General features: G+C 32.5%; 1 protein-coding gene across 8 annotated transcripts in view; it reads right to left on the bottom strand.

Annotated features, from left to right (window-relative positions):
• Anks1b (ankyrin repeat and sterile alpha motif domain containing 1B) overlaps positions 1 to 27,509 on the bottom strand; it is a 1,051,626-nt gene that overhangs the window by 606,463 nt on the left and 417,654 nt on the right. For all 8 annotated transcript variants that reach the window (XR_013440373.1, XM_021724502.3, XM_040279646.2 and 5 more), the window contains one exon: positions 22,170 to 22,306. Coding sequence is in view for 7 of the 8 variants with exons in the window: in XM_021724502.3 (XP_021580177.1) it covers positions 22,170 to 22,306 (137 nt within the window). In the remaining variant the exon portion in view is untranslated. The remainder of the gene's footprint in view (positions 1 to 22,169; positions 22,307 to 27,509) is intronic.

Genomic DNA, 27,509 nt, shown 5'->3' with positions numbered 1-27,509 from the left:
TTCATTCTATGCAGCTGGAATCACCCTAATACCAAAACCACATGAACATATGTCAAGAAAACAAAACTCAGGACAATATCTTTGGTAAACATAGGTGCAAAATTCTTTTTGTTTGTTTGTTTGTTTTTGTTTTTTCCTCTCCTTTATTATATACATAATATCTGTATCTCTTTATGTTTCCTCAATTAACTTTTAATTCCAAAGTATGATAAAATGTAAATTTTCTAAATTATACCAGAAACAAAAATTGATCTACTTTAAAAAAAATTAGAAACTCACTTTTACTCCCCTCTTCCTTTTTTTGCATTACAATTCTTAATACGCCTTTATACCACAATTTATCATATCTCCAAAATTCGTTTTTTATATTTATTTTTTAGTTTTTGGTGGACACAATATCTTTATTTTATTTTTATGTGGTATTGAGGATCAAACCCAGCGCCCCGCGCATGCCAGGCGAGAGCATGCTACATCCCCAGCCCTCTCCAAAATTTTTAATAAAATATTGGCAAACACTTAATCCAGTCATTTTGTTCCAGGGATACAAGGTTGGTTCAACATATGCATATTAATAAATGTAACTCATCACATATATAGAATTAAGGACAAGAATCATATGATTATTTCAATAAATGCAGAGAAAGCATTTGACAAAGTCCAGCACCCATCCATGTTTAAGACATTATAGAGAAACTATAATATATGAGAAAAATACATATGACAAACTGAAGGCCAACCTCATAATTAAAGGAGAAAAACTTAAAAACTTTCCTCTAAAATAAAGAATAAGACAAGGATTTCCACTCTCACCACACTTATTCATCATAGTCTCTGAAACTGACTACAGAAAGAAATTAAAGAGATAACAATAGGAAAAGAAGAAGTCAAATGATCTGTTTGCTGATGATATGATCATATTTAGAAGACCAAAAAAAAAAAACTCTGTCAGAATACTTCTGGAGCTGATAAATAAATTTAGTAAAGTAGCAGGTTACAAGATCAACATAGATAAATCAATCACTTTCCTATATTCAAATAATGGAATCAGGAAAACTATCCCATTCACAATAACCTAAAAAAAAAAGTTGGTAACTAATCTAATGTGGGAGGCAAAAGACCTCTGCAATGAAAACTATAGAACTCTACAAAAAGAAATTGAAGAAGACTTTTGAAGATGGAAAGACTTCCCATGTTCATGGATAAGCAGCAATAATATTGTCAAAATGACTATATTACTAAAAATATTATACATATATAATGTTATCTCCATCAAAATATCAATGTATTCTTCACAGAACTAGATAAAACAAGTTTAAAATTCATTTGTAAAAATAAGAGATCCAGAATAGCCAAAGCAATCTTGATCAAGAAGAGCAATACTGGAGGTATCACAGTGCTGAACCTCAAATTATACTACAGAGTTATAGTAACAAAAATAGCATTGTATTGGCACCAAAAAATGCATGCAGACCAATGGAAAAGAAGACATATATATAGAAGAAGGAAATATATAGAAGAAGGAACCTTAAATCTCACTCTGCACAAAAGACAAATAAAAGTGGATCAAAGACTCAGGAATTAGACAAGATGCTGCTGGAATAAAATGTAACCTGAACACTCCAACATATTGATAGAGGCACTAACTTCCTTAACGAGACTCCTGAAGTGCCAGAAATGAAACAAATAATCAATAAATAAGATAGCATCAAATTAAAAAGCTCTTTGCACAGCAAAGGAAATGAGTATGAAAAGAGAACTGACAGAATGGGAGAAGATCTTGCAACCTGCCCCTCAAATAGGGGAATGATATTCAGAATATATAAAGAACTCAAAACACTTACACTAAAAACCCCAATAATTAATAAATGGGCAAAAGAACTAAAGAGACATTTCTCAAAAGAAGAAATGAAAATGGTAAATAAATATATAAAAATGTTCAACATCTCTAGTAATCAAGGAGATATAAACTAAAATTACATTGAGATTTCACCTCACTCCAGTCAGAATGGCAATCAAGAATACAAATAATAATAAATTTTCGTGAAGATGTTGGTGGGACTGCAAATTAGTACAACCACTCTAGAAAGCAGTATGGCAATTCTTCAAACAGACTAGGAATGGAACCACCATATAACCCAGCTATCCCACTTCTTGGTACAAAGCCAAAAGATATAAAATCAGCATATAATATAATATAATATATCTGGGATGCAGCCAGATCAATGTTTACAGCAGAAAAATTCACAATAGCCAAGATACAGAACAGCCCAGGTGCCCATTAGCAGAATAAAGAAAATGTGGTCTAGATACATAATGGAGTAATAGTCATAAAGAAGAATAAAATTATGGCATTTACTGGAAATCACCATGCTAAGTGAAATAAGCCAGACTCAGAAATTCAAGTGTCGGATGTTTTATCTGATATGCAAAAACTAGACCAAAATGGGTGAAGGAAAAAAAGTGGGGAGGATTTCATATAGAAATCAGGGGAACAGAGGAAGTGGATTAAGGGAGAAAGAACCAGAAAAGAAGAGTGTAATGAATCTGACCACACCTTTAATATACATACATGAATATACCACAATGAATCTCCCCTTATGTATATCCACAAGGCACTGATTAAAAAAATACTATAAATAAACAGAAGAAAGATCAGTATAATAGAGGAAAAACAAAAGTGGGAGGGAGGAGAGAAAGGAAAGAGGAAGTATGAAACTGAATTAAAGCAAACGATACCTATGCTTATATAATTATGTCACAAACTAGTATGGGGTCATTTGTAATTTTGCATTTATAAATAGAAATGCATTTAATTTACTTTTCATAAAATGTTCTCTTTTTTAATGCATTGGCTCACAGAATACTCATATAAAGTTATGTGAAACATTATGTACACACATAATGCTAAAGAAGCATAGCAGAAGGGTGAGAAACCCTTACATATAACTACGTGACATCTAGAAGGTATCTCAAATTTTGTAGTCAAAATAAACCTTTGGGCTGGGGCTGTAGCCCAGTAGCAGAGTACTTGCCTAGAATGTGTGAGGTACTGGGTTTGATCCTAAGCACCACACTAAAAATAAATAAATAAAATAAACACATTCTGTCTATCTACAACTACAAAAACAAACAAACCTTTGACTCTTTCTCCCCAATCTCAGCAACACCAAAACCAAAGAAAACAACAACAACACAAACACAGAGAGAAAAAAAACAATTCTGGAATTTGCCTAGATTTTGCCATTCATGTAAATGACATCATGATTCTTGCAGTGGCTCAAGTCATATACTCGGGTGTTTTAGTTAGCTTTTTCACTGCTGTGACTAAAGGGCCCAACCAGCACAATTATTGAGGAGGAAGAGTTTATTTGAGGGCTTAGTCCATAAAAGGCCAGCTCCATTCCTCAGGACTCCAGGTGAGGCTGAACATCATGGCAGGAGAGGGTGGCAGAGGGAAGTAGCTCACATCACAGTGATCAGAAAGCAGAGAGAAAGACTCTACTCACCATATAAAAATATATACCCAAAGCCACACCCCAATTCCCACCTCCTACAGCTACACCTTACAACTTCAGTTACCACTCAGGTAAATCCCTATCAGGGGATTAAATCACTAATTATGTTAAGACTTAAAATCCAATCATTTCTTCTCTGAACCTTCTTGCATTGTCTCACATGAGAGACATGTCACAACCAAACTATAACATTGGGCATGCTTCATTGATATCCTATATCCCCTGAATTCAACTCTACATGATGGGTCCTACTTTTAAAATCTGTCACAAAAACTTCTAGTGCCCTAGACATCCACTGCAACATTGATCCAAACAACAGTACTCTCTCCTGGACAACTACAAATTTTCCTAATTGTTTTCCTTATTTCCACTTGCTTTCTGTAAGATATTCTCTACCCAGAGTGATCTTTTTAAAAAATCAGTTAAATCATGTCATGCCCTTGCTTAAAGCACTTCAATAATTTCTAATTGCATTTGGAGCAAAATCTACAATGACTTTGTTGATTCTCCTATTTCTCCAACCTCATCTCACAGCACTTCCACCAATCCTAGTCTCTAGTTAATATGTCTTTCTCTTTTCCTCTATTACAACACGTCTGATTCTTTACCACGGTGTTTGTATTTCTATATCCTTTCCCTGACTCTGTATGGCTAACCATTTCTCTTCCTTCATGCTTGAGGTCAAATACTGACTTTCACTTGTTATTTTTCTCTGTTCATAGCACTTATTGTAATTTGAAATATACTTTATTTATGATTTATATAGTCATTGGATATCAGCCTCCTCTGGAATCTTTTATTTTGCTCACTATTAATATTCTCTATACCTACCATGAAGCCTGAAATATAGAAAAAATGCAGCAATTATGAGTGAAATAGATAATTTGATAAGGTAACTCCCTGAAGATAGGGCAAGAAAGGGTTGTTCTGGATGAGGATTGGATCAATCCTGAAGGAAGAACAGAAGTTGACCAGGTAGAAAAAGAGAAAAATAACACTTAGACTGAATTGGAAAGTGTAAGAGGACAAGTGTGCTTTGGAGATTTGAATGAATTTAGTACGATAGCATTTTGGTGGTCATAAAAAGAAGCCCTGAGCCAGAATATGAATGGATTTTCATGTTTTACTGATCAGATTGAAGACAGTACACATGAAAATGCTATCGTACTAATTTCATCCTGAAAGTAGTAAGTTCTGATGAATTTTATAATAGTGAATGACATGATCAAGTTGACAATGTAATAAGATCACTCTTCACCCTTGGGGGAAAGCCTGGCATTGGGAACCAGAGTCTAAGCAGGGTGATTAGGGTATCTTCATGGATTATCCTCCCACTGGCAGTGTAAGGAGTGTGTCCACCTTGAATGTCAGACAAGGTGGAGAGTCAAGGCACTTTTGGAGTGAGGAGGGAATCCACCAGAAGTCAGCCTGACACGCAAAGTAAGAATAAAGGTGGACTGTATGTTATCATACTCTAATCAGATTGAAGACAGTACACAGGTGGGTATGGGCTGGCAAGGCATCAGAGCTTAAGTGGGGGAAGACCAGTGTCTATATTTAGGGATAAGCCTACCAGAGAGTGATCAAATAATTAAATACATTGAAAAGAATGGGAGTCAATATTATTGTCAAACACATTAAAAACAAATTAAAAAAATAGTGCACCACGATCAGTGGGTTTCATCCCAGAGATGCAACATTGGTTCAACATATAGAAATCAATAAATGTAATTCATCACATGAATAGAGTTAAGTTTAGAAATCACACATTATCTCAATAAATGTAGAAAAAGCATTTAACAAAGCACAGCACACATTAAAACACAAGAAAAACTAGGGGAAGAAAGAACTAACCTCAACATTGTGAAGGTTATATATGAAAACCCAAGGCCAACATTATTCTGAACGGAGAAAAACTAAAAGCATTTTCTCTAAAAACAGGAACAAGACAAGGATGTTCGCTTTCACCACTCCTATTAAATACAATCCTTTGAAACTCTAGCCAGAGCAATCAGGCAAGAGAAGGAAATTAAAGGGCTACAAATAGAAAAAGAAGAGACTAAATTACCTCTGTTTCTTGATGCATAATCCTATATGCAGAAGACTCAAAAAACTCCAAAGAAGACTTTCAGAGTTCATAAATGACTATAGAAAAATAGCATAATACAAGAATGACAGTCATAAGTCAATCATGTCCCTCTATTCCAAAAATAAATCTGCTAAAAAAGAAATTAGGAAAACTATCCAATTCACAATAGCCTCAAAAATAAAATAAAATACTTTGGAATCAATCTAACAAAAGAGGTGAAGAAACTCTACAGTGAAAACTAAAGAAAGAAATTGAAGACCTTAGAAGATGGAAAGATCTCCCATGTTCTTGAATAGGCAGAATTAATATGGTCAAAATAGTCATAATATGGTCAAAATTAATATGGTCAAAAGTGCTATACAGATTTAACACAATCCCCATCAAAATTCCAATGATGTTTTTCACAGAACTAGGAAAAACAGAATAGTTCTGAAATCCATTTCGAAAAATCAGAAACCTGGAAGAGCCAAAGCAATTTTCAGTGAGAGAAGCAAAGATGGAGGCATCGCAATACCAGACCTTAAATTATATTACAGAGCTATATTCACAAAAACAACATGACATTGGCACCAAAAGAGGCAAAAAGACCAATGAAATAGAATAGAGACAAATCCACATTAATAAAGTTATCTGATACTAGACAAAGTTGCCAAAAATATATGTTGGAGAAAGGATACACATTTTTAAAAACGATGCTAGGGAAAGTTGATACGTAGAAGAATGAAATATGACCCCTATCTCTCACCCTACACAAAAATTAAGTCAAAAAGAATAAAAAATCTAGGAATTAGACCAGAAATCCTGCACCTGCTAGAAAAAGAAAAAGTAGGCCAACCCTCTAGCATGTCAGCACAGGAACTGACTTCCTTAAAGAGACCCTTAAAGTGCAAAAAAAAATCAAAGATCAATAGGTGGAATGGTATCAAATTTAAATGCTTCTGCACAGCAAAGGAAACAATTAAGAGCATGAAGAGAGCACCTACTAAATGGGAGAAGATCTTTGCCATATGTTCCTCAGATAGGGCCTTAATATCCAGAATATCCAAGGAACTCAAAAACTTTCTACCACAAAACCAAATAACCCAATCAATAAATGAGCAAAAGAGACATTTCTCAAAGGAGAAATATAAATGGTCAACAAGTATACGAAAAATGTTCAACATCTCTAGCAATTAGGGAAATGCAAAGCAAAACTACATTGATATTTCATCTCATTCCAATCAGAATGGGAATTATAAAGAATACAAGTAATAATAAATTTTGGCAAGGATTTGGTGTGATTAAAACTTAGTGCGACCACTCTGGAAATCAATATGGAGATTCCTCAGAAAAATAGGAATGGAAACGCTATATGACTCAGATATCCCAGTCCTCAGTGTATATCCAAAGAATTTAAAATCAGCATACTACAGTGAATACAGCCACATCAATGTTTATAGCAGCACAATTCACAATAGTCAAGCTAAGAAGCCAACCTAGGTGCCCTACAACCAATGAATAGATTTAAAAAATGTGGTATATATACACACTGGAGTATTTCTCAGCCATAAATAAGAATGAAAATTTTCACTAAATGGATGGAACTGGAGACTATCATACCAAGTGAAATAAGCCAGTCTCAAAGGTCAGAGGTCAAATGTTTTCTCTGATATGTGGAAGCTGATCCAAAATGGGGAGGGGGAGAACAGAAAAAAAAAAGGGAGATGGAATTTCATTAAGACAGATGAAAGATCAGTAGACTAGACTAAAGAGACTGAGAAAGTAAAAAGAGGGACAGGAAAAGGGAAGAAAAGCAAAATGATTATGACCAACTTTCATAGTGCATATAGAGAATCCCAACATCAAGTATATCCACAACACACTGATATATATATCTATATCTATCTATCTATCTATATAGATAGATAGATATAGATATAGATATCAGAAAGATCAGACTAGTAAATTAAGGGGAGCAGAGGGAGTAAGAAAGTGGAAGGGGTAAGTAGTGCTGGGGACTGAAATTATATTCCATGCTTTTGTGATTATGTGAAAATATATTCTAATGTTACATATAACTAAGAAGACTTAAAAGAATAATAGGATCCAGCTTTCTGACTTCCAGGGAATATAATTACAAGTATGAAAATTAATTCTGTGATGTTTAGATTGATGTCACATTATATCCATTAACTCATGGTTTTCAACATATGTAGAAGATCAATATAGAGAAAGATGTGTGTTTTTATGAAATTTTATATGTGTGTGTATGTGTGTGTGTGTGTGTGTGTGTGCGTGTGCGCGTGTATTTTTAAGTGCATACTGGAAAAATTCCCTGGTCCTGCCCATACATGGGACCAGTGATAGCCCAATAACACTGAACATACTTAGGTCCTAAATCTTGGCATCTTCCTATTATTTTACAATAAATAAAGCTTTTTGGAGGAATGGCTGATTCCATATTTGGGACTAGAAAAGTATATATGAGATGAGCCTAAAAGTAAGGAAGAAGTCAAAAAATGATTGAGATATGTCATAAGAACACAGGAGGGCTTCCTTTGGAAAAAAACCAAATATTTTCAGTACTGAAACAAATAGTGATAGCAATGGAATATTACTCATTGAATAAAATAGGAAATGATGACTCTCTGCTGATATAAATAAGTAAATGAAAAAACAATGTTTTATGAGAAATGGAATATTAGTTACAAAGTACCTCCTCACAAAACTAGTAAATTTCAGCAGTAAAAGATTAAATTTGCAGTGGAGAAGATTGAATGATACCACTTTAATCAAGTTATCAAAGGGACATAGCATCATTATGATTAGAACAAATCAAAATCATGTTAACACCTGATAGGGTACAATAAGGAAAACACAGCCTCTTCTGAATCTATCAAGATACATATCAAGAATTTAATATGAGGAAATATTAGATAAACTCAAATTGAGGAACATTCTACTAAATAGCTGACCTATTATCTTAAAACATTCAATGGTTTTTCAAGTCAAATGATACTGAAAAACTGTTCCAGATCAAAAGAGATTAAAGAAAAGTGAAAAATAGATGCAATGTATTTTGATCTGGCCCATTTACCATAAAATATATTATTTTAGAACAATTGGTAAAATGTGAATGGGGTCTTAAGATTAAGTGGTAGTAATATATCAAAGTTAATGATCTGAGGTTGATGATTGTTTTCTGGTTATAGATAGATGTCCTTGTTTGTAAGAAATAGTATGTCAAATTACGTGTGGCTGATGAGGCATCAAGTTTGCAATTTATGAATAACTTCAGGAGAAAAGGGTCTTTATATTATATCTATAACTTTGCTATAATTTTACAATTGTTCAAAACATACAAAAACAATAATAAAACATAAACATTATTCTGGGGAAAAGGTAGAAGATAAATTAGAAGCAGATGAGAGTTAGAGTAAGGGAACCATTGTGGGATCATTTCAGTAATAAAGTCAAAAAATTAAGCCAATTGCAGTGGGAGTAAAAGAGAAAAGGTTTGATATATATATATCTCCAAATTGGCATGCTTTGGTGGCTAATAAGATATAGTAAGAGAAAGAAAGGGAAGAGTTTTATAGAGGACTCAAATTTATGTCTTGTGTAACCGACAAGGTAGTGGTGCAATTAATTAATATAAATAAGGAAGAACAAATTCTTAGAGGAAGATAATAATCTTTATTTTTGGCAAGCACGAATAATGAGTTTTCCAAACACTCTGGGTTCTTTAACCAAATAAGATTTATTATCTTACTCTTAGGGTGAACTTCTATCCTCTGGCCTTGTGTTTCCATAAGGAAATTTCAGCCTATTCTCTCACCCTTCATTCATTTTTCCCTAAGGAGTTAGAATTACTCAGCTGTAAAATGAATTTGTGGAAATAACTAAGCATGTTCATCACTGTCTTTTCTGGTTTTTACCTCTTCAGAGCAAACATGTCAGCACAATAAATACATTCTCTGCTATTTTAAAACTACCTCATAGGTTGACCTGTTGGGAAAGGTGAAGTTACAGGAAGTATATTCAGCCACATATCTAGAATCATATTGTCCTATCAGGTCTACCAAAGACAAAAAATCATGACATTTGACTTCAGTTTGTCTAACTACTATATCCAGTCTTTCAATCAGTTCAGAATCCCGAATAGAAAGAAAGCAGTGTCGTCAATTAGTCTCCTGAGTTCAAACAAATGCAGAATGGTTTTTATTCCTCATAGTATCTACTAAAGTGTTGAAACAAGCTTACTAAATTGAATCCAATTAATGCAATATAGGATGATGGTAAACTAATACTGTTTAATAGGGAAAAATATAGATCCTTCTAAATACTTGTTTTTCAGTTTTAGGTATTTAACACCATTGATTTAAACTTGTTTTTCAACAAAGTATAATCTACAATATAATTATTTTAACTTCCTTCATAAATAAAATTGGAATAATAATGGCCCTATCTCACATGGTTCACCTGATAATTAAAGTAGACAATGTATAGATATCACTCTGTAACATCCAAAATAAAGATCTAGCTTATTGCTGAGCCAAGGTGCTTTCTTTCTCAATGGTATGAATTTGTGCAAGATGAGTGAAAAAAATCAAACCAGAATGGAATTTTAAGGGTCAGCCATATAGAAGCATTTGAAATGCCCTGGATCATGCTTCTCAAACTGTGTTTTGTGGGTCACTAGTTATGAAACGCATTAATGGATTTCCAGGGTTGATAGAAGACAAAGGTTGTGAAAAATCTTTTCATAAGGAAAAAAAGTTTAATGCTGTACTTTACCAATATGTTTGACAAAATAAGCTTTCTTCCTCAAGAATATCACTCACTGTATGAGTACTGTGTAGATATTAGGACATTATGAGTAGGAAAAAGAGGGTACAATAATTGGTTGGGACTTCCTGATTGGTTAAGTTACAGATGATAAATTCAGCAAAGGATTAAGTCAAAAGACTGCAAGGGCCTGGGATAATAACTCAGTGGTAAGGTGCTTGCCTTGCACACATAAGACACTGGGTTTGATCCTCAGCACCACATAAAAATAACTAAATAAAATAAAGATAGTGTGTCCATCTACAACTTAAAAAATTTTTTAAAAAGACTGCAAGTGCGTTGTTCATGCTATCCTACTCCCTGGACTAAATATTTTCCTCTTCACCCATCTAACTTTTATCAAATATAAAAGCCCAATTTGAGTCTTCCCACCACAAAAATAGTATTCACTGCCCTTTACCCAAATGTGATAAATTAATTAATTCAAATAATATTTATTGAACACCAGTTATATGCCAGATATCAGTCTTTGTTCTGGTATTGAAAATTTAACTTTTTAAAAGATACAGTTTCCATTCTCAGGGAATATGTATTCAAGTGGGGAAGAAAGTCATTGAACAGATCAAAATAATGTTAATTCAAGAGTTGAAGATGTTATAAAGGAAAATAGCACAATGGAGACAAAAGCAAAGTGGTAGCTACTTTATATTCAACAGTCAAAGAAGGCATCTCTCATAAGGTAGCATTTGAATAATGACCTGAAGGAAGGATGATAATGAGCCATGTAAGTCTCTGGGAGAAGGACATTCCAGAAAAGTCAGTGATAAAGGACCTAAGGCAGGAGCTGTTTCACTTATCTAAAAATGGCAGGAAAGATAACATGGTTAGAGTAAAAAGAGCTAGGTAGTGAAAGGTAGGAAATGGTTTAAGACATTAAAGAGAGTCAAATTATATGTGGAATTGTACATCTTCACTCTCACATGGGAAGACTTTGAAAGGTGAAGCAGATGAACAATGTGATCTTATTTATATGACTGTATCTTGATGCAAAAGAATGATAAGGACACAGTAGTCAATGCCAGAGAATTAGGTAGGAGGCTTTTTCAAACGTCCAGGTAAAAGATGTTAATGGCTTATATGAAAGTGACAGCAAAATGATGGTAAGAGGAGCCTGAATCAAGATATCTTTTTAAGTAGAGTATAATTTTTAGACCCTTTGGTCTCAGTATCCCTTTATACTCTTAGAAATTATTGGGAATACAATGGAGTGTTTGTTCATAAGGGTCATACCTTTTATTTAATATTTAATACATTAGAATTACATTGAGATAGATAACTTAAGAATACACAGCTGCATTTTCTATTAGCCATTAGAACTATAATGTCTTCACACATCCCAAATTGCTTCTAAAAATCTCCACTTAGCATTCATGTACATATAAAAGTGAAAATAAATAAAATGTCTTTGTGTTATTATAAAAATAGTTATGACATCACAGGCATTCTGAAAGTCTTAAAGGCTGCTAAGAGGTCTTGAACCACACTTTGAGAACTTCTGGCCTATAGAATTTTCCGATGAATTGAATGTGGGGATGTAAGAGAAAGGAATCAATGCGGGGATAAAGGTTTGGTTGTTTTGTTTTGTTTTGTTTACTTGTGTTGCTATTAACTGAAATACAAAGTTTAGTTCTATGTTATTCTTACAATGTTTATTAAACATCCCATTGAGGTTTAGACTAACTAGCCTGCAGAATATGATCCCAGAATTCAAGGAAGTGGACAAGGGTAGAGGTATAAATTTATAAGTAAATAGCATAAAGGTACTATTTAAAGATCTAGAATGAGATGAGAGAACATAGGGAGTGAATGTAGATTGAGAAGAGAAGTCAGAGAATGACTCCTGAGCAACTGCCATATAACTCCATCAAATGAAACTGAAAGTTCTGTCTATAGTTCTGTCTACATTGCATAGTCTCCCACGTTGATTAAAGATTCTTTTATGGTAAAATTGATATTTTAGTTACTTTCATATTCAAATCACTACTTAAGATGCCTACACTCAATTAGTGAATGAATGAATTACTAAATAATGATGCATATTATGGTACTTTCATAGCTAAATTCCAGAATTTAGAGCAGAACAGTTTAGGAAGCTTCAGATTTATATATTAGGTATACTATTAATTGTGGAGTTAAGCAGTTTCCCTTGAATTTAGAGGCATAGGTAATTGAAGACTTTTAACTTTACCCAGTGTAATCAATAACAAGTGACTCAATGGGAGGGGTGAAATTATATTTCAAATTCTAATCTGCATCTTGTGATATTTAAAGCAATAATATCCACTCAACTTTCTAGACATTCTGTTTTCCAAGGAAAATTTTCCCATATAATTTTTATTGATGTTTTCTTATTCCATATGCCTAGAGATGCTTTAGAAAAAAAGACATGCCAAAGATACTACTGATATATTTATGCATGTGGAAGAAAAATCCTGAATAATAAAAAAAAGAAAACAATATTAAGAGTCTGTTGTTATCAGTGGCAATCTGGGCCCATAGTAAAGAGAGTTATACTTTCTGTGTTTGTTTTTTTACATGTTGAAAGTGTCAGAAACAAATATTTACTCATATTACTGTTGAATAAATTCAGGATTTCTTCAAATGAAGATAAACAAAATGAATAATATTTCACTGCCATATAACTGGCATGACCAACATATGGATTTGTTATAGTTTGAATACTTTTGTCTCTTCCAAATTCATGTTGGAACTTAATCAGCTATGTAATAGAGGTGAGTCCTTTAGGGGATGATTAAATCATTATAAATGAGATTAGGAGCCCTTGTTAAAGGGTTGATGGAGGGAGTTAGTCCCTTTTGTCTTTTCACCTTCTGCCATGCAAGAACACCAGATTCTTCCATTCTGGAGGATACAGTATCAAAGTGCCATCTTAGAAGTACAGAGCGGCACTTAACAGATAACCAAATCTGCCAACACTTTTGTCCTGAATGCCCCAGCCTCCAAAACTGTGAGAAAATAAATTTCTGGTTTTATAAATTACCCAGTCTTGGGTATTTTTTTTATAAAGGCACAACTGGGCTAAGTAGGATTGATGATGGTTTCAATAATTAATAGGAGATATAGTCACGGTGGTACTTTCTGGATACTGTTTTTCTCTTCTCTGTGTAAGGTCATCTTAAATACTACTCTCCATTTACCTTCATTTCCCAGATTTCAGGGGTTTAAACTTCCTGTGGCTTTCTTATTCTGATGCCTCTAAGAAATGAGATACAGAGATAGGAACTGCCCCATATTTAGTCAACATCATCTTAAGTAAATTCAAATGATTAAGGGAACTTCAAAAGATTCTTACATTTTCTAAAATCCAAAGTTGTTATCATCAGAGCCATATGTGGATGAGACAGAGAAGGTGAAAGCATTGTGCCTTAAAGGTCTTATTTCAAATATGGGCACACATGATTTAATTAATCATCATTATAATATCAAGTGAAGTCACTACAGGGCTTTATAATTTATACAGCACCATTGCAAATTTTATTTGGTTTTAGTCTTACTATATCCCTAAGAACTAGGCAAGGCAAATACCATGAACAAATTGAGGGTGAGAAAAGTTATGGAGGGCATGTGACAGACACATGATCAGAATTTAATTCTTAGTAACAGGCATCTATAACCAAAACTTTGTATTTGACTTCAGAACTTCATAGACCATCTATATAGCCTATCCAAGATTAGTAGGTTAAAAACACAGTACACAACTTGCAATAATTCAACTTACAACTCTTCAACTTTACAATGATGCAAAAGCAATATACATTCATTAGAAACCATATTTTGAATTCTGAATGTTCATATTTTTTACAAACTAATAATACATAGTATAATACTTTCACAAGATGCTAGGAAATGACAGTGAGCTGCCCCTCCCAGTCACCCACTGAGTCATAAGTATCAACAACTGACACTCTAATGTACAGTATTGCTAAACTTTGATGTTCAGTAGGTTACATGTATTGAATACATGTAACCTAGTTATAATATTTTGACTTACAAGGCTTTATCAGGTGTAATCCAATTGTAAGTCAAGGAGCATCTGTACTTGCCCTGACATTGACTTAATTGATTTGGGGTGGAAACTAAAACCAATTTTTAAAGCTTCCCACGAAATTCTAATTTGCCAAGAACTACTGGTGGTGGATAGATGTGTCCCATTGACTTCTTTCTCAATTTTTTTTCTTTTCAAATTGTTCAGTTTCACAGAAGATTATTTTCTAATATTATTTTTGTTTTTCTCCTTCTCTTCTCATACAGTTTTTGTTACAAATCTCCAAATTATGAATACATTGTTCCTCTCTCCTTTAGGCTACAAGCTCTGACCATCTATGTTACCTGCTCTGATTGGTTTTTTTCAATCTATTATTCTTCTCTCCAATTTCATCCCTCTGGAATATAAATATACACTTTTGACTGTTTTTTCCTAATGAACTAATTAGTATTAATAGAAAGACTATTGGAGTTAAGAAATCAGAGTTCTTCCAGTGAGTGTCTGTGTCACACTGAGAAAATTATTCACCCTCTCTAAACCCCAGGCCCAATCAAGAAAATAAAGAAAAAAATAAAATAACCTCCCTCATAACATTTTTAAGATGATATTAAAAAAAACTCTTGTGGTAAGAACACTTAACATGAAGCCTATTCTCTTAACAAATTTCTATGTGCAAAATATAGTATTATCTAGTATAGGCATAGTGTAATGCAAAAATCCCCAGAATTTATTCATTTTTTATAAATGAAATTTTATACTGGTGGAAAAACAACTTTCCATTTTTTTCTTGAAGCTCCTGGCAAGAACCATTTCACTGTTTCTTTTGTGTACATCTCATATCAATGCAACCACCAATATTTGTTCTTCTGAGTCTAGCTTATTTCAGTAGCATAATGTACTCCAGGTTCATCCATGTTGTAGCTAGCAGCAGGATTTCCTTATTTTTTTTAAAAAAATACTTATTAGTGCATTAAAGTTACTGTAATAATGATGTTCATTTGGACAAATTCATATATGTATATAAAATAGTTTGCTCCATTTCAATCCCTAGTACTTCCTCTGTTCCTTCCTTCCTCTTTCCACTTGAGCCTCTATTGATCTTCCTTTCATTTGTTTCTTTTACTAGTATATTATGGTTTAAAATAAAATTGGAATGAATTGTGATATGTCATACTTGCACATAGCATAATATGGTCAACTTCATTCCCCAGTTCTTCCCCTTTCCTTCCTCTCCTTCCTCTTTTCCCTCCCCATTGGTCCCCCACTTCAATTCCACTTATCTCCCTTCTGTTTTCTTGAGATCCTTTTTTTTATTCCTTTTTTCTCTCTAGTTTCCACATTTGAGAGAAAACTCTTTTGACCCTTGACTTTCTGAGTCTGGCAATTTCAGCACATAGCATTTTTATAAGAAATAAATGAAACTGAAACTACATAATAAAAGTAAATGATTTAATACTCAATAATAAAACTAATTTTAAAAGACTGTATCTTTGAAGGTCTTTTTATTCCTTATCTATTTTTTGCTGCAACTCAATACAATATTGTATATTCTTTCTGAGTTATATAGTTCTGTTTTTTACAAACCCACTCTCATTCCTAATTTTAAATTTTAGCATATGTATTCTATGACCCCCAGTGCCCAGTAAAATGTTATTCCAGATATGGCAAGAATTTTATGTAATCTCAGTTCAAAATTCTTAATAATAACAAGGATAGATGGTATGGCTTTTTACCTAGCTACTTTATTGCTACTCATCAAACATATGCAAGGTCCCAGAAAAATATCCAAAATGCTTATTTACTTCAGGTTGAGTTGTCACCTAATCTAAACATGGTAGGAGTTCAGAAGCAGCTCATCTCTCTTCAAGTCATCTATTATTCAAATCTTTCTTATCTCTGCTAATATTATTTCAAAATCCCAGTCAGTTCAAATCATTATATATGTTTGACTTCCTTAGATCTAATCCATCTATCCACACTAATGCTTTACACAAAGTGTCTGTCACATTCAGCACAATGATAAAATATCATAAATCAGTGTTATTCCAGAGATGTAAAGTTAAATTTGTAACATTCAAAATAAAAGAATGTAATTCACTATACTGCAAAGGGAAAAAGAAGGTGGGGAAATCATATGATTATCAAATAGATACAGGAAAAATATTTTTAAAATGTCAATACCCTTTTATGTAAAAAAACTCTCAATAAACTAGAAGTAGAGGATTCACACAAAAAACTAATAGCCTGTTTTATAGTTAATGCTGAAATACTGAATGTTTTCTCTCCAAAATAGGAAAAAAGGCTAGAATTTTTGGTTTTACAATTTAAATGTACCACTTTGCTATAGTCACAGTAGTAAGAATCAAAAGGTATAAAGCTCAGGGGAAAAAAAAGGAAGTAAAATTATCTTATACTCAGATGGCATGAGAAAAACCTAAGGAAATTAATTTTTTATAAAATCAAAAACTGCTACAACTTTTAAATTAGATTAAGCAGGTAATATAAAACTTAATTACATTTATAAATACCAATAATTATAAAATAAAACTAATAAACAATTATTAATTCAACTGAATGAGGAAAATCTTTTTCCATGTAGCAAAAAAATGAATCTTGACCCCTACCTCATACCATATACAAAATGATTTTAGATGGTTCATAAACCTAAACATAAAAGCCAGACCAGAAAGTTTCTAGAAAAAATATGGATATATATATTCACAACCTGTACAAGACAAACAATAAAAGACTGGGGGGTCATAACAGAAAAAATAAGATAAATTGGATCTCATCAAAATTAAAACATTCTTCCCGTCAAAGGACATGTAAAAAAGGTCTAGGCACACCTCAGACTGGGGAAAATATATGCAGTGTTTATAAATGACAAAGGATCTGTATCTTTTAGAATCATCAGAAAATTCACAAAGAATTTTAAAATTTGTAAATAATTAGATTAGAAAATCTAATTATTTGTAAATAATTAGATTAGAAAATTGAAGAATCCTATGAAGAAAGAGAAGAACATAAACATCTCATAAAAAGATACAAGAATGGGTTATAACCACAGAAAAAGATGCTTAGAATCAGTACTTATGAGAAAAATGCAAAATAAAACTATAATGAGAAATCATTTCACACTCATATGAATGGCTAAAATTTAAAAAATAATTAGAGCCTGGATTTAGAGAAACTAAGATTCTCATTCAGTTACTTTCACTCTATATCTATTCATGATTATAAAATGGAATGGCTACTTTGAAAAACTGTTGGGAAGTTTTTTTCTAAAAGTTATCCACCCTGACCCAAACACTCCATTCTTAGGGATCTATATGAAAGAGTGTAGCTATAAAAAATTTGCATTTTGTATTCATGCAGAATGGTAATAACAGGATACAAGACAACTATCAATCAACAGCAGAATGAATAAACAAATTGTAGTATATTGATCCAATGGAATACTACTCAGCAAAAACAGGAATAACAATGGACGAATTTCAAAAATATTTTTAATGGAAGAAACTAAACAAAACTACACAATAATGAACACACAAACAAACACACTGTGGAATACCACTATGTAAAATCAAAAAATAGGCAATCCTGGGGTTGAGGATGTGGCTCAAGTGGTAGCACGCTCGCTTGGCATGCATGAGGCACTGGGTTTGATCCTCAGCACCACATAAAAATAAAATAAAGAAATTGTGTCCACCTAAAAAAACTGAAAAGTAAATATTTTTTTAAAAAATAGGCAATCCTTGCCTACAGTGATTAAAATCAGAAATACTTGCCTCTGAGGCAAAAATGAGGTCAATTAGAAAGAGAATTAGAAAACTCTCTGGAATGATGGCAACACTCTATATCTTGCTTGGAGTGGGGTTACAACTACAGATAACAATTGTCGAAGTATCAAACCATATACTTAAAATCTGTGTATCTTGCTATTCAACTGGGAGAAAATAGTTCAGCAGGAAACATTCTTTTTAAATAAAAAGAATGATTCACTTCACTAACTTATAATTATCTATGTTGTCACAAATGACAAGATTTTTTTTCATTTTTAAGGTAAAAATTTATTCCATTGTGTATACACACCACATTTTTTTTTTGCCCATTCATCCACTGATGGACAGATGATTCTATATGTTGGTATTTCGAATTGTAGTACAATAAAAATAAAGTACAAGTATCTTTGAAATATTGATTTCCTTTCCTTCGGATATACACAAAGTAGTAGCTTCTAGATCTTAAGGCAGTTTTGTCATATATATTAAGGAACCTCTCTATATAGTTCCATAATGATTGTATTAATTTACATTCCTATTCACTGAGTACAAGAGTTTGCTTTTCTCATAACCTTGCCAATTTTTCAATAATAATCATTTTAAAGGATTGAGATGATAAATCTCATTGTGGATTTTGATCTGCATTTCCCTGATGATTAGTGATGTTAAACCAGGCACAGAAAGTTTATCTCTAGTGGTTACCAGAGATGCAGTGGATAGGAGGAAGAGGGGGTTGATCAAAGGATATGCATATATAGTTAGATAGGAAGAATAAGTTGAAGAGATTTTCTGTGCAGCATGCTGACTATGTTAATGATAGTATATTGTATACTTGAAATATGCTAAGGGAATTTTTATTAAGTCTTACCATAAGAATAACAACTATGAGAGATAATGCACTTATTAATTAACTAGATATACCATCTCACAAAGTATACAGTGTATAAAAAACTTTCTATTGTGTATGATAAATGCAATTTTATATCTCGATTTAAAAACAAAAAGGTAACTCAAGTAATATAATTATTTAATTCAAAGAAGAGAATTGGTATGTCAATAGAATTACCTAATACCTTTTTCAGAAATAATATTTCAAGGATTTTCAAAGATTTTTTTCAAGGGTAAAATAATTTTCAGTATAAGTAAATGAACCCAGTCTAATGGATTCTTCTAAATAGAGAAACTCATCCTTGTGAGTTAATATTCTTGAGAAAAACAAAGAGGAAACCAGTGCATACAAATATTTCAGTCTCTTATTAATTAAAAATATAATAATTCACAATCTGGAGGATTTTAAGACACGAAAGAGCCCAACTAAACAAAGGTGAAAAGATCAAACATGGGATGTAAAACTAACAGCTGTGACTTAGTGAGTTAACAAATATGCTGAATAAAAACAAACTCAACAAAGTGCTGGAAAGTCTGTAGCTTCCAAGCAATTAACACACTAATCAGAAACACTTGCAATGTATAATCAGTCCCATTTCATTCTAAAAGCAAGAATTATTTGGTTATAATGGATTCATTCCATTTAGAAGTAAAATTAAGGAAACAACTAGATAAAGGTATGCATGAAGCAAAGAGGAAGTAGCCCAACTTGCTCTACCTAAGGAGTGTCTATTTTCAGTGAATAAGATAAAAAGTTTGGACTTCATCTCTTCAATATCTCTTCAATATCATTCCTTCCACATTAAAAGTCTGAACACATCAGCTAATTCCCTGGTAAGACAATGTAAATTTGAAGATCTGCATTCATACTTTTATTTTCAAACCTCAACACCAGTTTTAAAAGTGAAATCATCATTTCAATCATGTTATTAATTTCCAATTAGTAAATAGCCAGGAGTGAATCTAACTTCACATATCTTGAATTTCTAGACAGAAATCCAGAATTAGAGAACACTTTAGAGGACTGGACTAGTAACCAGAGTTTAGGCTCTAATATGAGGTAACCACAATTATCTTTTTTAAATAGTAGCTCTCAACATTTTCATACCTGACACACCCATATCATTTGTCATAACACATCAGAATCTTTTGTTCTATCCATACCTCTCTTCATCTACACCCTCTGATCTCTAAACCCTTTACTAAAATCCTATGTCCTATTTTAATACTCCCTCCTAATTATTTCCATGTGTATTTTCTCCTCCTTTCTCTCTACAATGAATGAGGTACTTTAGGAGGTTCGAAGTCATAGAGAGAAATGAGCAATGCACAAAGTCTTTGGGGCAGAAGGGACAGTAGCCCAAGTGAAGTTATACTCCTTCCCAATTATACATGTTAGAAATTATTATTCTATTACATGTAATGCTTACACATGGCACTGATTTAAATTTAAATACCACTATCCTGAATTATTTAACTTTCCCACTTTTTGTTTTCCTTCTCAATCATCATACAACTACTAAGGTAAAGTTACTTACCTTCATAAATATTTAATAACTGACAGAACCAAGGAATAGAGTCAAGATGGCATTAAAATTACTTCTAGTTTTCCTCAAAGTTTACAAAAATAAGCTAAGTTGAACAAAAACAAAATATTCAGAGAAAGATAGATTCTGCTTTTCATTCATTGAATGATAAAATACATTGACATTAGAGAATTTATATTAGCATAAAAGTAAATATGTTAAATAGTTTATTTTTATTAATACATATAGGACAATGTAATTAGGGAACTGTATAATGTTATCTGAGCCTAGATCACCCCAAACTTGTAAATTACATACTCATAAACATGTGTCAAGGTGCATAACCTCATGAGGATTTTTTAAACTCCTGAACAGGACTGGCAGAGATAGCTGTTAGTCAAAAGGAAAACAAAAGAACTTTATGGACAATTTAGCCCTTTTATAGCACCAATATCCTTCTACATAACACTAGAATATAAGTTCCCTTAGAGTTGGTGAAAATCACATGAAATAATATATATGAAAGAGCTCTATAAATTATAGTGGATTTGTGAAATTTAAATGCCATTTCACTGATGAAGATAAGAATTACAGTAAAAAAAAATAAAAATGTTATATATTAAAGAAGTAAGATACTAAACAAATCCTTGCTGCATTAGACAGACTTAAAAGACACATATGCCCTACAAATTGGCTCAAGAAATTTAATCAAACTATATGTCTCAGGATATAGTGAATGGCATTGATTGGATCCTAAGTCTCCCTCTCTTATATTTTATGATGCCCATTCAGAATGAGCCAGGTTGAGAACATCACCAATTCCATGTTCTAGGTCCATCTGTTGGCAAAAATATAATGCAAACAGCTTTAAAAGTGCTATTTTCAATGAAATATCACAGAACAGCTTGTCCCAATGATATTTCTAAAGCTTGCCTGCAAACCGCCTACTGGGAAATCCAACTGAAAGAGAAGGGGAAAGAGAAAAAAAACATACAGATAAAAAACAGGAATGAAAAAGGAAACAAAGGGTAAAGAAAGACTAGCAAGGAATGTGAACTCTGAAGAAAAATAAGGAAGAATGAGAGGCACAATATCAAACACAAATGACATTAGTTAGAAGCCATAAGGAACAGAGAACTTAAAATATCTCTTTATAGGAGATAGAGAAGTAAGCATAAATAATGCAGCATGTTCAGAGGAATAAAGACAAAAGAAGAGGAAAACATCAGAACACACCAACAGCTCAATAATTGGAGTATCATTAAAATGCTGTGAAAGGGAAACGTGAAATAGTCATTTTTCTGAACTTCTCTTTTAATGCTTGTAATACACAAGGTTCATTTTTCCAAAAGCTAATACAGACTTCAGTGTCTATTACCAACTTCAAAGGAAGCAAACATAATTTTGTGAGACCCTTCTTTTAATTAAAAAAATCCATTACATATCATAATAGTCCGAACATTACAATATAAGTAGTATACATGCATTGATTTAAAAATACATTATAATGTAGATGATGCCATTTAGGAAACTTACCTGGGGTCGAATAACTTTTACAATATTTTTGAGGGCAGTGTCAGGGGATGGAGGTGAGCAGTCAGGTGTTGGGCCTGTTGAGCTGTTTCTATGGTTACTAGTTCCTGGAGCAGTAATTGCTACTTCAGAGGCATTATCTGGGAATAAAAATAGAACTATCATGAATCTAATCACTCATTTTACCTTTTAAGACCTGAAATTACTTTTGTGAATATGAATTGAGATTTCATCTTATGGTATCAATTTTACAAGAACATGATGAGGAATATGCTCATTGGTACATTTTAAAGATAATGTTTTCAAATGTTTTGTTTCCTGTTAAAATAGTATCCCCCCATAGTATAGTTCCAAGAATATTAATATCATTCATTTCACAATGACAAATCATACATCATCACTTTTAAGACTGCAACTACTACATGAATGACTACAACTTTACCTTAACTTAAAAGGAATATGATCTGGCCAAAGCTTTCCTCATAACCTTTCAATGAGTATTCATTTTTATTAAGTAGGAGTTTTATCTCTCTGTGATTCATAAAACCCAAACACAGGACTCCTCAAACAACTTTCCCTGAAATCCCTCAAACTATAGAAAAGAAGGCCAGTAAATGAAGCCTGAATGAAAAACTGACATTTTTTAAAACATCTTTATAATGTAAACAAACAAAATTATAACCCTAAGAAAATCATATCATTTTATTTGGTCAAAACTAAATGAATGAAATTTCAAAATCTAAATTAATCTTCCCTTATGTTGGGTATTTGATGGGGTTAATATGAGGCAAGGTAGTAACGAAAAATTTCACTTGAAATTCTGTAATAAGTGTAACATTTTCTTCTTACATTTATATTAAAATAACTCAGAGATACAATTTTGGAATGTTTAAAATACTTGAAAAATGATGGAAATGTTCTATAAATAACTTCTGCTAGCATATATATCATTTTGGCAATCCTCTACAACCTTTCATGAAACCAGTATGATGAAGAGATATCTGATTCCTGTGTTCAATGCAGCATTATTCACAATAGCCAAGATATGGAATTAAACAATGTCTATCAATAGAAGGATGCAAATAAAATGTTATATATACAAAATGGAATATCATCCAGCCTCTAAAAAAGGGGAAATCCTATCATTTGCAACAACATGGATTAACCCAGAGGCTACTATGTTAATTAAAATAAGCCAGTCACAGAAAAGTAAATACTGCATGTTTCTCACTTATATGTGGAATCTCAGCAAAGTTAAAACTTATAGAAGCAGAGAACAAAATGGTGGCTGCCAGGGTCTTAAGAGGTATTATTGGTCCAAGAACACAAATTTTCAATTACATTGGAGCAATAAGCTCAAGAGATCTCTAAAATACTTAATAAAAAGCAGTGGTAGCCTTGAAAATTCATAAAAGAGTAGAAATTGTTTTTAACATGTGCAAAAAGTCATATGTGAGGTAATCCACATGTGAATTACTTATTTAGCCATTTCATAATGTATATGTTTCAAAATAGCATACTATACACAATAAATACATGTATATTTAATTTATATTTATCAATTAAAATTAATTACAATTTTTGAAAAATAATTTCTTGATGTGTTGGATATAGGAAAAGAGAGAATTCAAGGATGTCAAAGGCTTTGGCCTGAGTAACTGAAAGGATGCATTGCTACCAGTAGTAATAGGAGTCTGTGGGAGGATCATACAGTCTCACCTTACTGTTTCCAATATTGTCTCTACCTCATTTTCTTTCATTTTTAATTTTGGACTAGAAGGAAATAATGCTAGAAAGAATTTATTCCTTTTATCATTTATTTTCTCTGTTGTACTTTTTCATTTTGTTTCTTTATACAGCATTCAGAATAGTTTCTTCAACTCATTTCCCAGTTTATTAGTTCTTTTTTTAGCTGTGTCTAATCTGCCATCAAAACCTTTCTTAATTTAAAATATACTTTTCAATTCTAAAATTTCCATTTGGTTCTTACTAAAATACACTATATCACTAGTTAGAATTTTTCAGTCCATAAAAACATTTTTAAGCTTGCTTTTATTTATTTGAAAATTGCAAGTAAAGTTGTTCTCTCTCTCTCTCTCTCTCTCTCTCTCTCTCTCTCTCTCTCTCTCTCTCTGTGTGTGTGTGGGGGTGTTTAGAAGGAATTAATAAAGGTATTTTTAAATTTTTTGGTTGACACATAATAATTGAATGTACTTATGAGGTAGGATGTGATATTTCAGTATACAGAAACAATATTTAATGATATGGATATTAGCATACAAATAGATATAGATAATTAGCATACAAATCATCTCAAACATTATTATTTGTTTGCATTTTAAATAGCTTATAAAATTAGGGAAGGGTAAAAATGGAAAGATGATGGTCAATAGATATAGGAGCATCGGTGGACAGGAAGAATGACTTTTAAAGATTTTGGTTTGTTTATCTGTACCTGATAATTCTAGTATCTGCAGTTTTCATGGGTCTGTTTCGGTGATTTTGATTTTCACATGTGCTATTCTATTGTTTGTCTCATTATCAATTTTGTGCTGCTATTCACTCAACTGGTTAGAGCAAAAAATGCAGCATTAAATTTAGCTAATTATTTCTCTTTAGTCTCTTTTAATTCAAAAAAGTATCAAAATTTACATACAAACACCTATTGCTGAAGTCTGTGTGATATTAAGACAATTTAACCTTTCAGGATTTCAGTGTTCTTAATTATAAAAAGGAATGATTAATAGCTATGTTGTAGGTTTATATGTGTAGATAAAATAGAAGATAAATAATTGAGTTACCAGATATACAGTAGTTTAATAAATGAGAGTTTCCTTTTCTGCTATCCAACCAAATATCATCAAAATTTTAAAAATGTAGAAGATGAAAGAAATTCCAGGGAAGAAAGCAAGAAAAGAAATAGAAAGGATCATGAATACTTCAGTGAAATTTGAGGCCAATATCTTTTATCTACAAATTGGTAGGGACAGAATGTAATTCCAAAAATAAGAGAGAGCTTGAGGGATGTATCTAGAAAGAAAGATTTACTATGAGGATTTGGCCCACAAGACTTGGAAGCCAAGGTTCCAAGGTATGCACATGGCAAGCTGGAGGCCCAGGAGAGCCAATGGATAGTTCTAGTCTGAATCCAGAGGACTGAAAATCAGGAGAAGTGATGTTTTAAGTTCAAGTCCAAATGGATCTTAATAGAAAAAGAACTAAAATTTCAGTCCAAGTTAAAAGTCTAAAGGAAATGTTCCAGTTCAAGCAGTCAGGCCGGAGGAGTTCTCCTTTCCTCAGTCTGCTTGCTCTATTCAAGTATTCAGTTGATCAAATGAGGCTTATAACATTAGGAAGGACAATTTGCTTTGTTCAGAATACCATTCAGAAGTTAGTCTCATCTACAAACAACCTCACAGACATACTGAAAATAAGGTTTGGCTTATGTAGCTGTTTATCAAAATGATCTTTTACTGCCTATATTTGCTCTTTAATATCATCCTTTAATTAAGTGAAAGCATATGATATCATTTTGCAATAATCTTATGTAGGCTCCATTTTAGGTTTCTACCTATTTTCCCTTCTGACTATCTTGCTTTTTAATTCATTGTTGTTGCTGTTGTTAGAAAGATGGATTTTATGTTTCAGCAACTAATCAGGTAAATGAACTTCAATTAATGTAAAATCCCCTTTAACAAGCTTAAGCAATGAAGACAATGAATATTCCCTATAAAAGAGAGTCTAGAATCAGAGTTGCTCCAGGTGCCAAATGTTAGGGCTCTTGATTCTTTTCTATGTGGTTTTCTCAGTTCTGCTCACCTCTGTGTGATGCTTCATCCCCAGGCTGGATAAAGACAACTGCAAGAAGCTCCCAGAATATCAGACATGATAAAATCAAGATAAAATACCAGTCATCTATTCCTCTTGTATATTTTAAAAATCTAATTAGTCAAATTCTTATCAAATGTTCATGTCTAACCCAATCACTAACAAGAGCTGTCTTAGATGATTGAGCACTACTCCATGAGAGGTGGGTGCTGTGGTCTGAATGTTTGTCCTTTTTGCCCATATTTATAAGTTGAAATCCTAATTCCTAAGATGTTGGTGTTAGGAGGTGGGGACTTTGAAAGGTTATTATGTCATGAGAGCAGAGTTTGCCCCTATTAATGCTATTTAGTTCCCTCATAAAGACACCCCTTCCAGCAAGTGAAGCTGCAGTGAGAAAATACCCATCTAGAAAGAAGTGGGCCCTCACCAGACACCAAATCTGTCAGCACATGATAAATGAGTTGTCTGATTGCTTCCAATCAGTAAGAAATAAATTAAAAGAAATAAATTTCTGTTGTTTATAAGCCACTCAGTTAAGAGTATTTTGTTAAAGCAGCCTGAACAGACCAAGACATGGGGACAGAGACAACTGCTCTTAAAATACATGGTCATAGAGAAGACCATATCTACTTGATAAAATCAAGATTCTGTTAAAAATTAAGAATAGGGTAGAAAAATGGGGAAGTCAAGAAAAAAGTATCAGGCAGAACATCAGTAGTGTTTACTAGATGTTGTAAGTTTTCCATCATTTCTACAATAAGGTAGGAGTATAAATAACATGCACACATTCAATTTACTCTTCATTGTCTCCTTTCCTTCTAGTCCCTCCCTGCCCGTTTCTCTCTTTCCTTCATTTTCACAAGGCTCTGTATGATCTGTTTCCTTTTACCTCTCAAACCTCCACACTTTATCCACTTGATTTTTTTTTAAGTTGAATATCCTTCCAGCCTTCATTTGCCTCAGGTAAAAAATCATTTCCTTTAAAAGTATTTCCTTAGCCAACCTAATATGAAACTGGAAGGACAGAAGAGTATGATGAAAAAGAAAGATGTATGTGCAAGTAAAAGTGAGGTGCACCTGTAATCTGACCCCATGCCAACCTGTAAACAGTTACACGGACTATGATCTGTTCTTTTGCTCCTGTTATACTAGATCAAGGTAATACACATTATGTCTAATTTGTCTTCTTATTGCCATAACACATTACATACAGGAGGATTCATTTTAGGAGTCAGGACTCAATTTTTGAATAGTCAAATTATTGTGGACAAAAATTTTTTCATGCATTTTAAACAATGTGTTTCTTAGAATTTACTTAAGAGCTACAAAGTACCAAAGGAAACAAAATTCTAAAATTTGAGAATTTAACAAAAGAAGTTAAATGTTCAACTAAAACAAATTTAAATTTTAGAGATATTATTAATGCCTGTTGTATTTTATAGTCTATCAAATATTATTTGTGAAAAAGTTCACGTGAGAAGAGTGAGAAATATTGATGAAATCTAAATTAGAAAT

Source organism: Ictidomys tridecemlineatus, chromosome 6 (genome assembly GCF_052094955.1).
Source record: "Ictidomys tridecemlineatus isolate mIctTri1 chromosome 6, mIctTri1.hap1, whole genome shotgun sequence".
In the NCBI taxonomy this organism is placed as follows: Eukaryota; Metazoa; Chordata; class Mammalia; order Rodentia; family Sciuridae; genus Ictidomys; species Ictidomys tridecemlineatus.
This window is presented reverse-complemented; position numbering and strand designations above follow the sequence as displayed.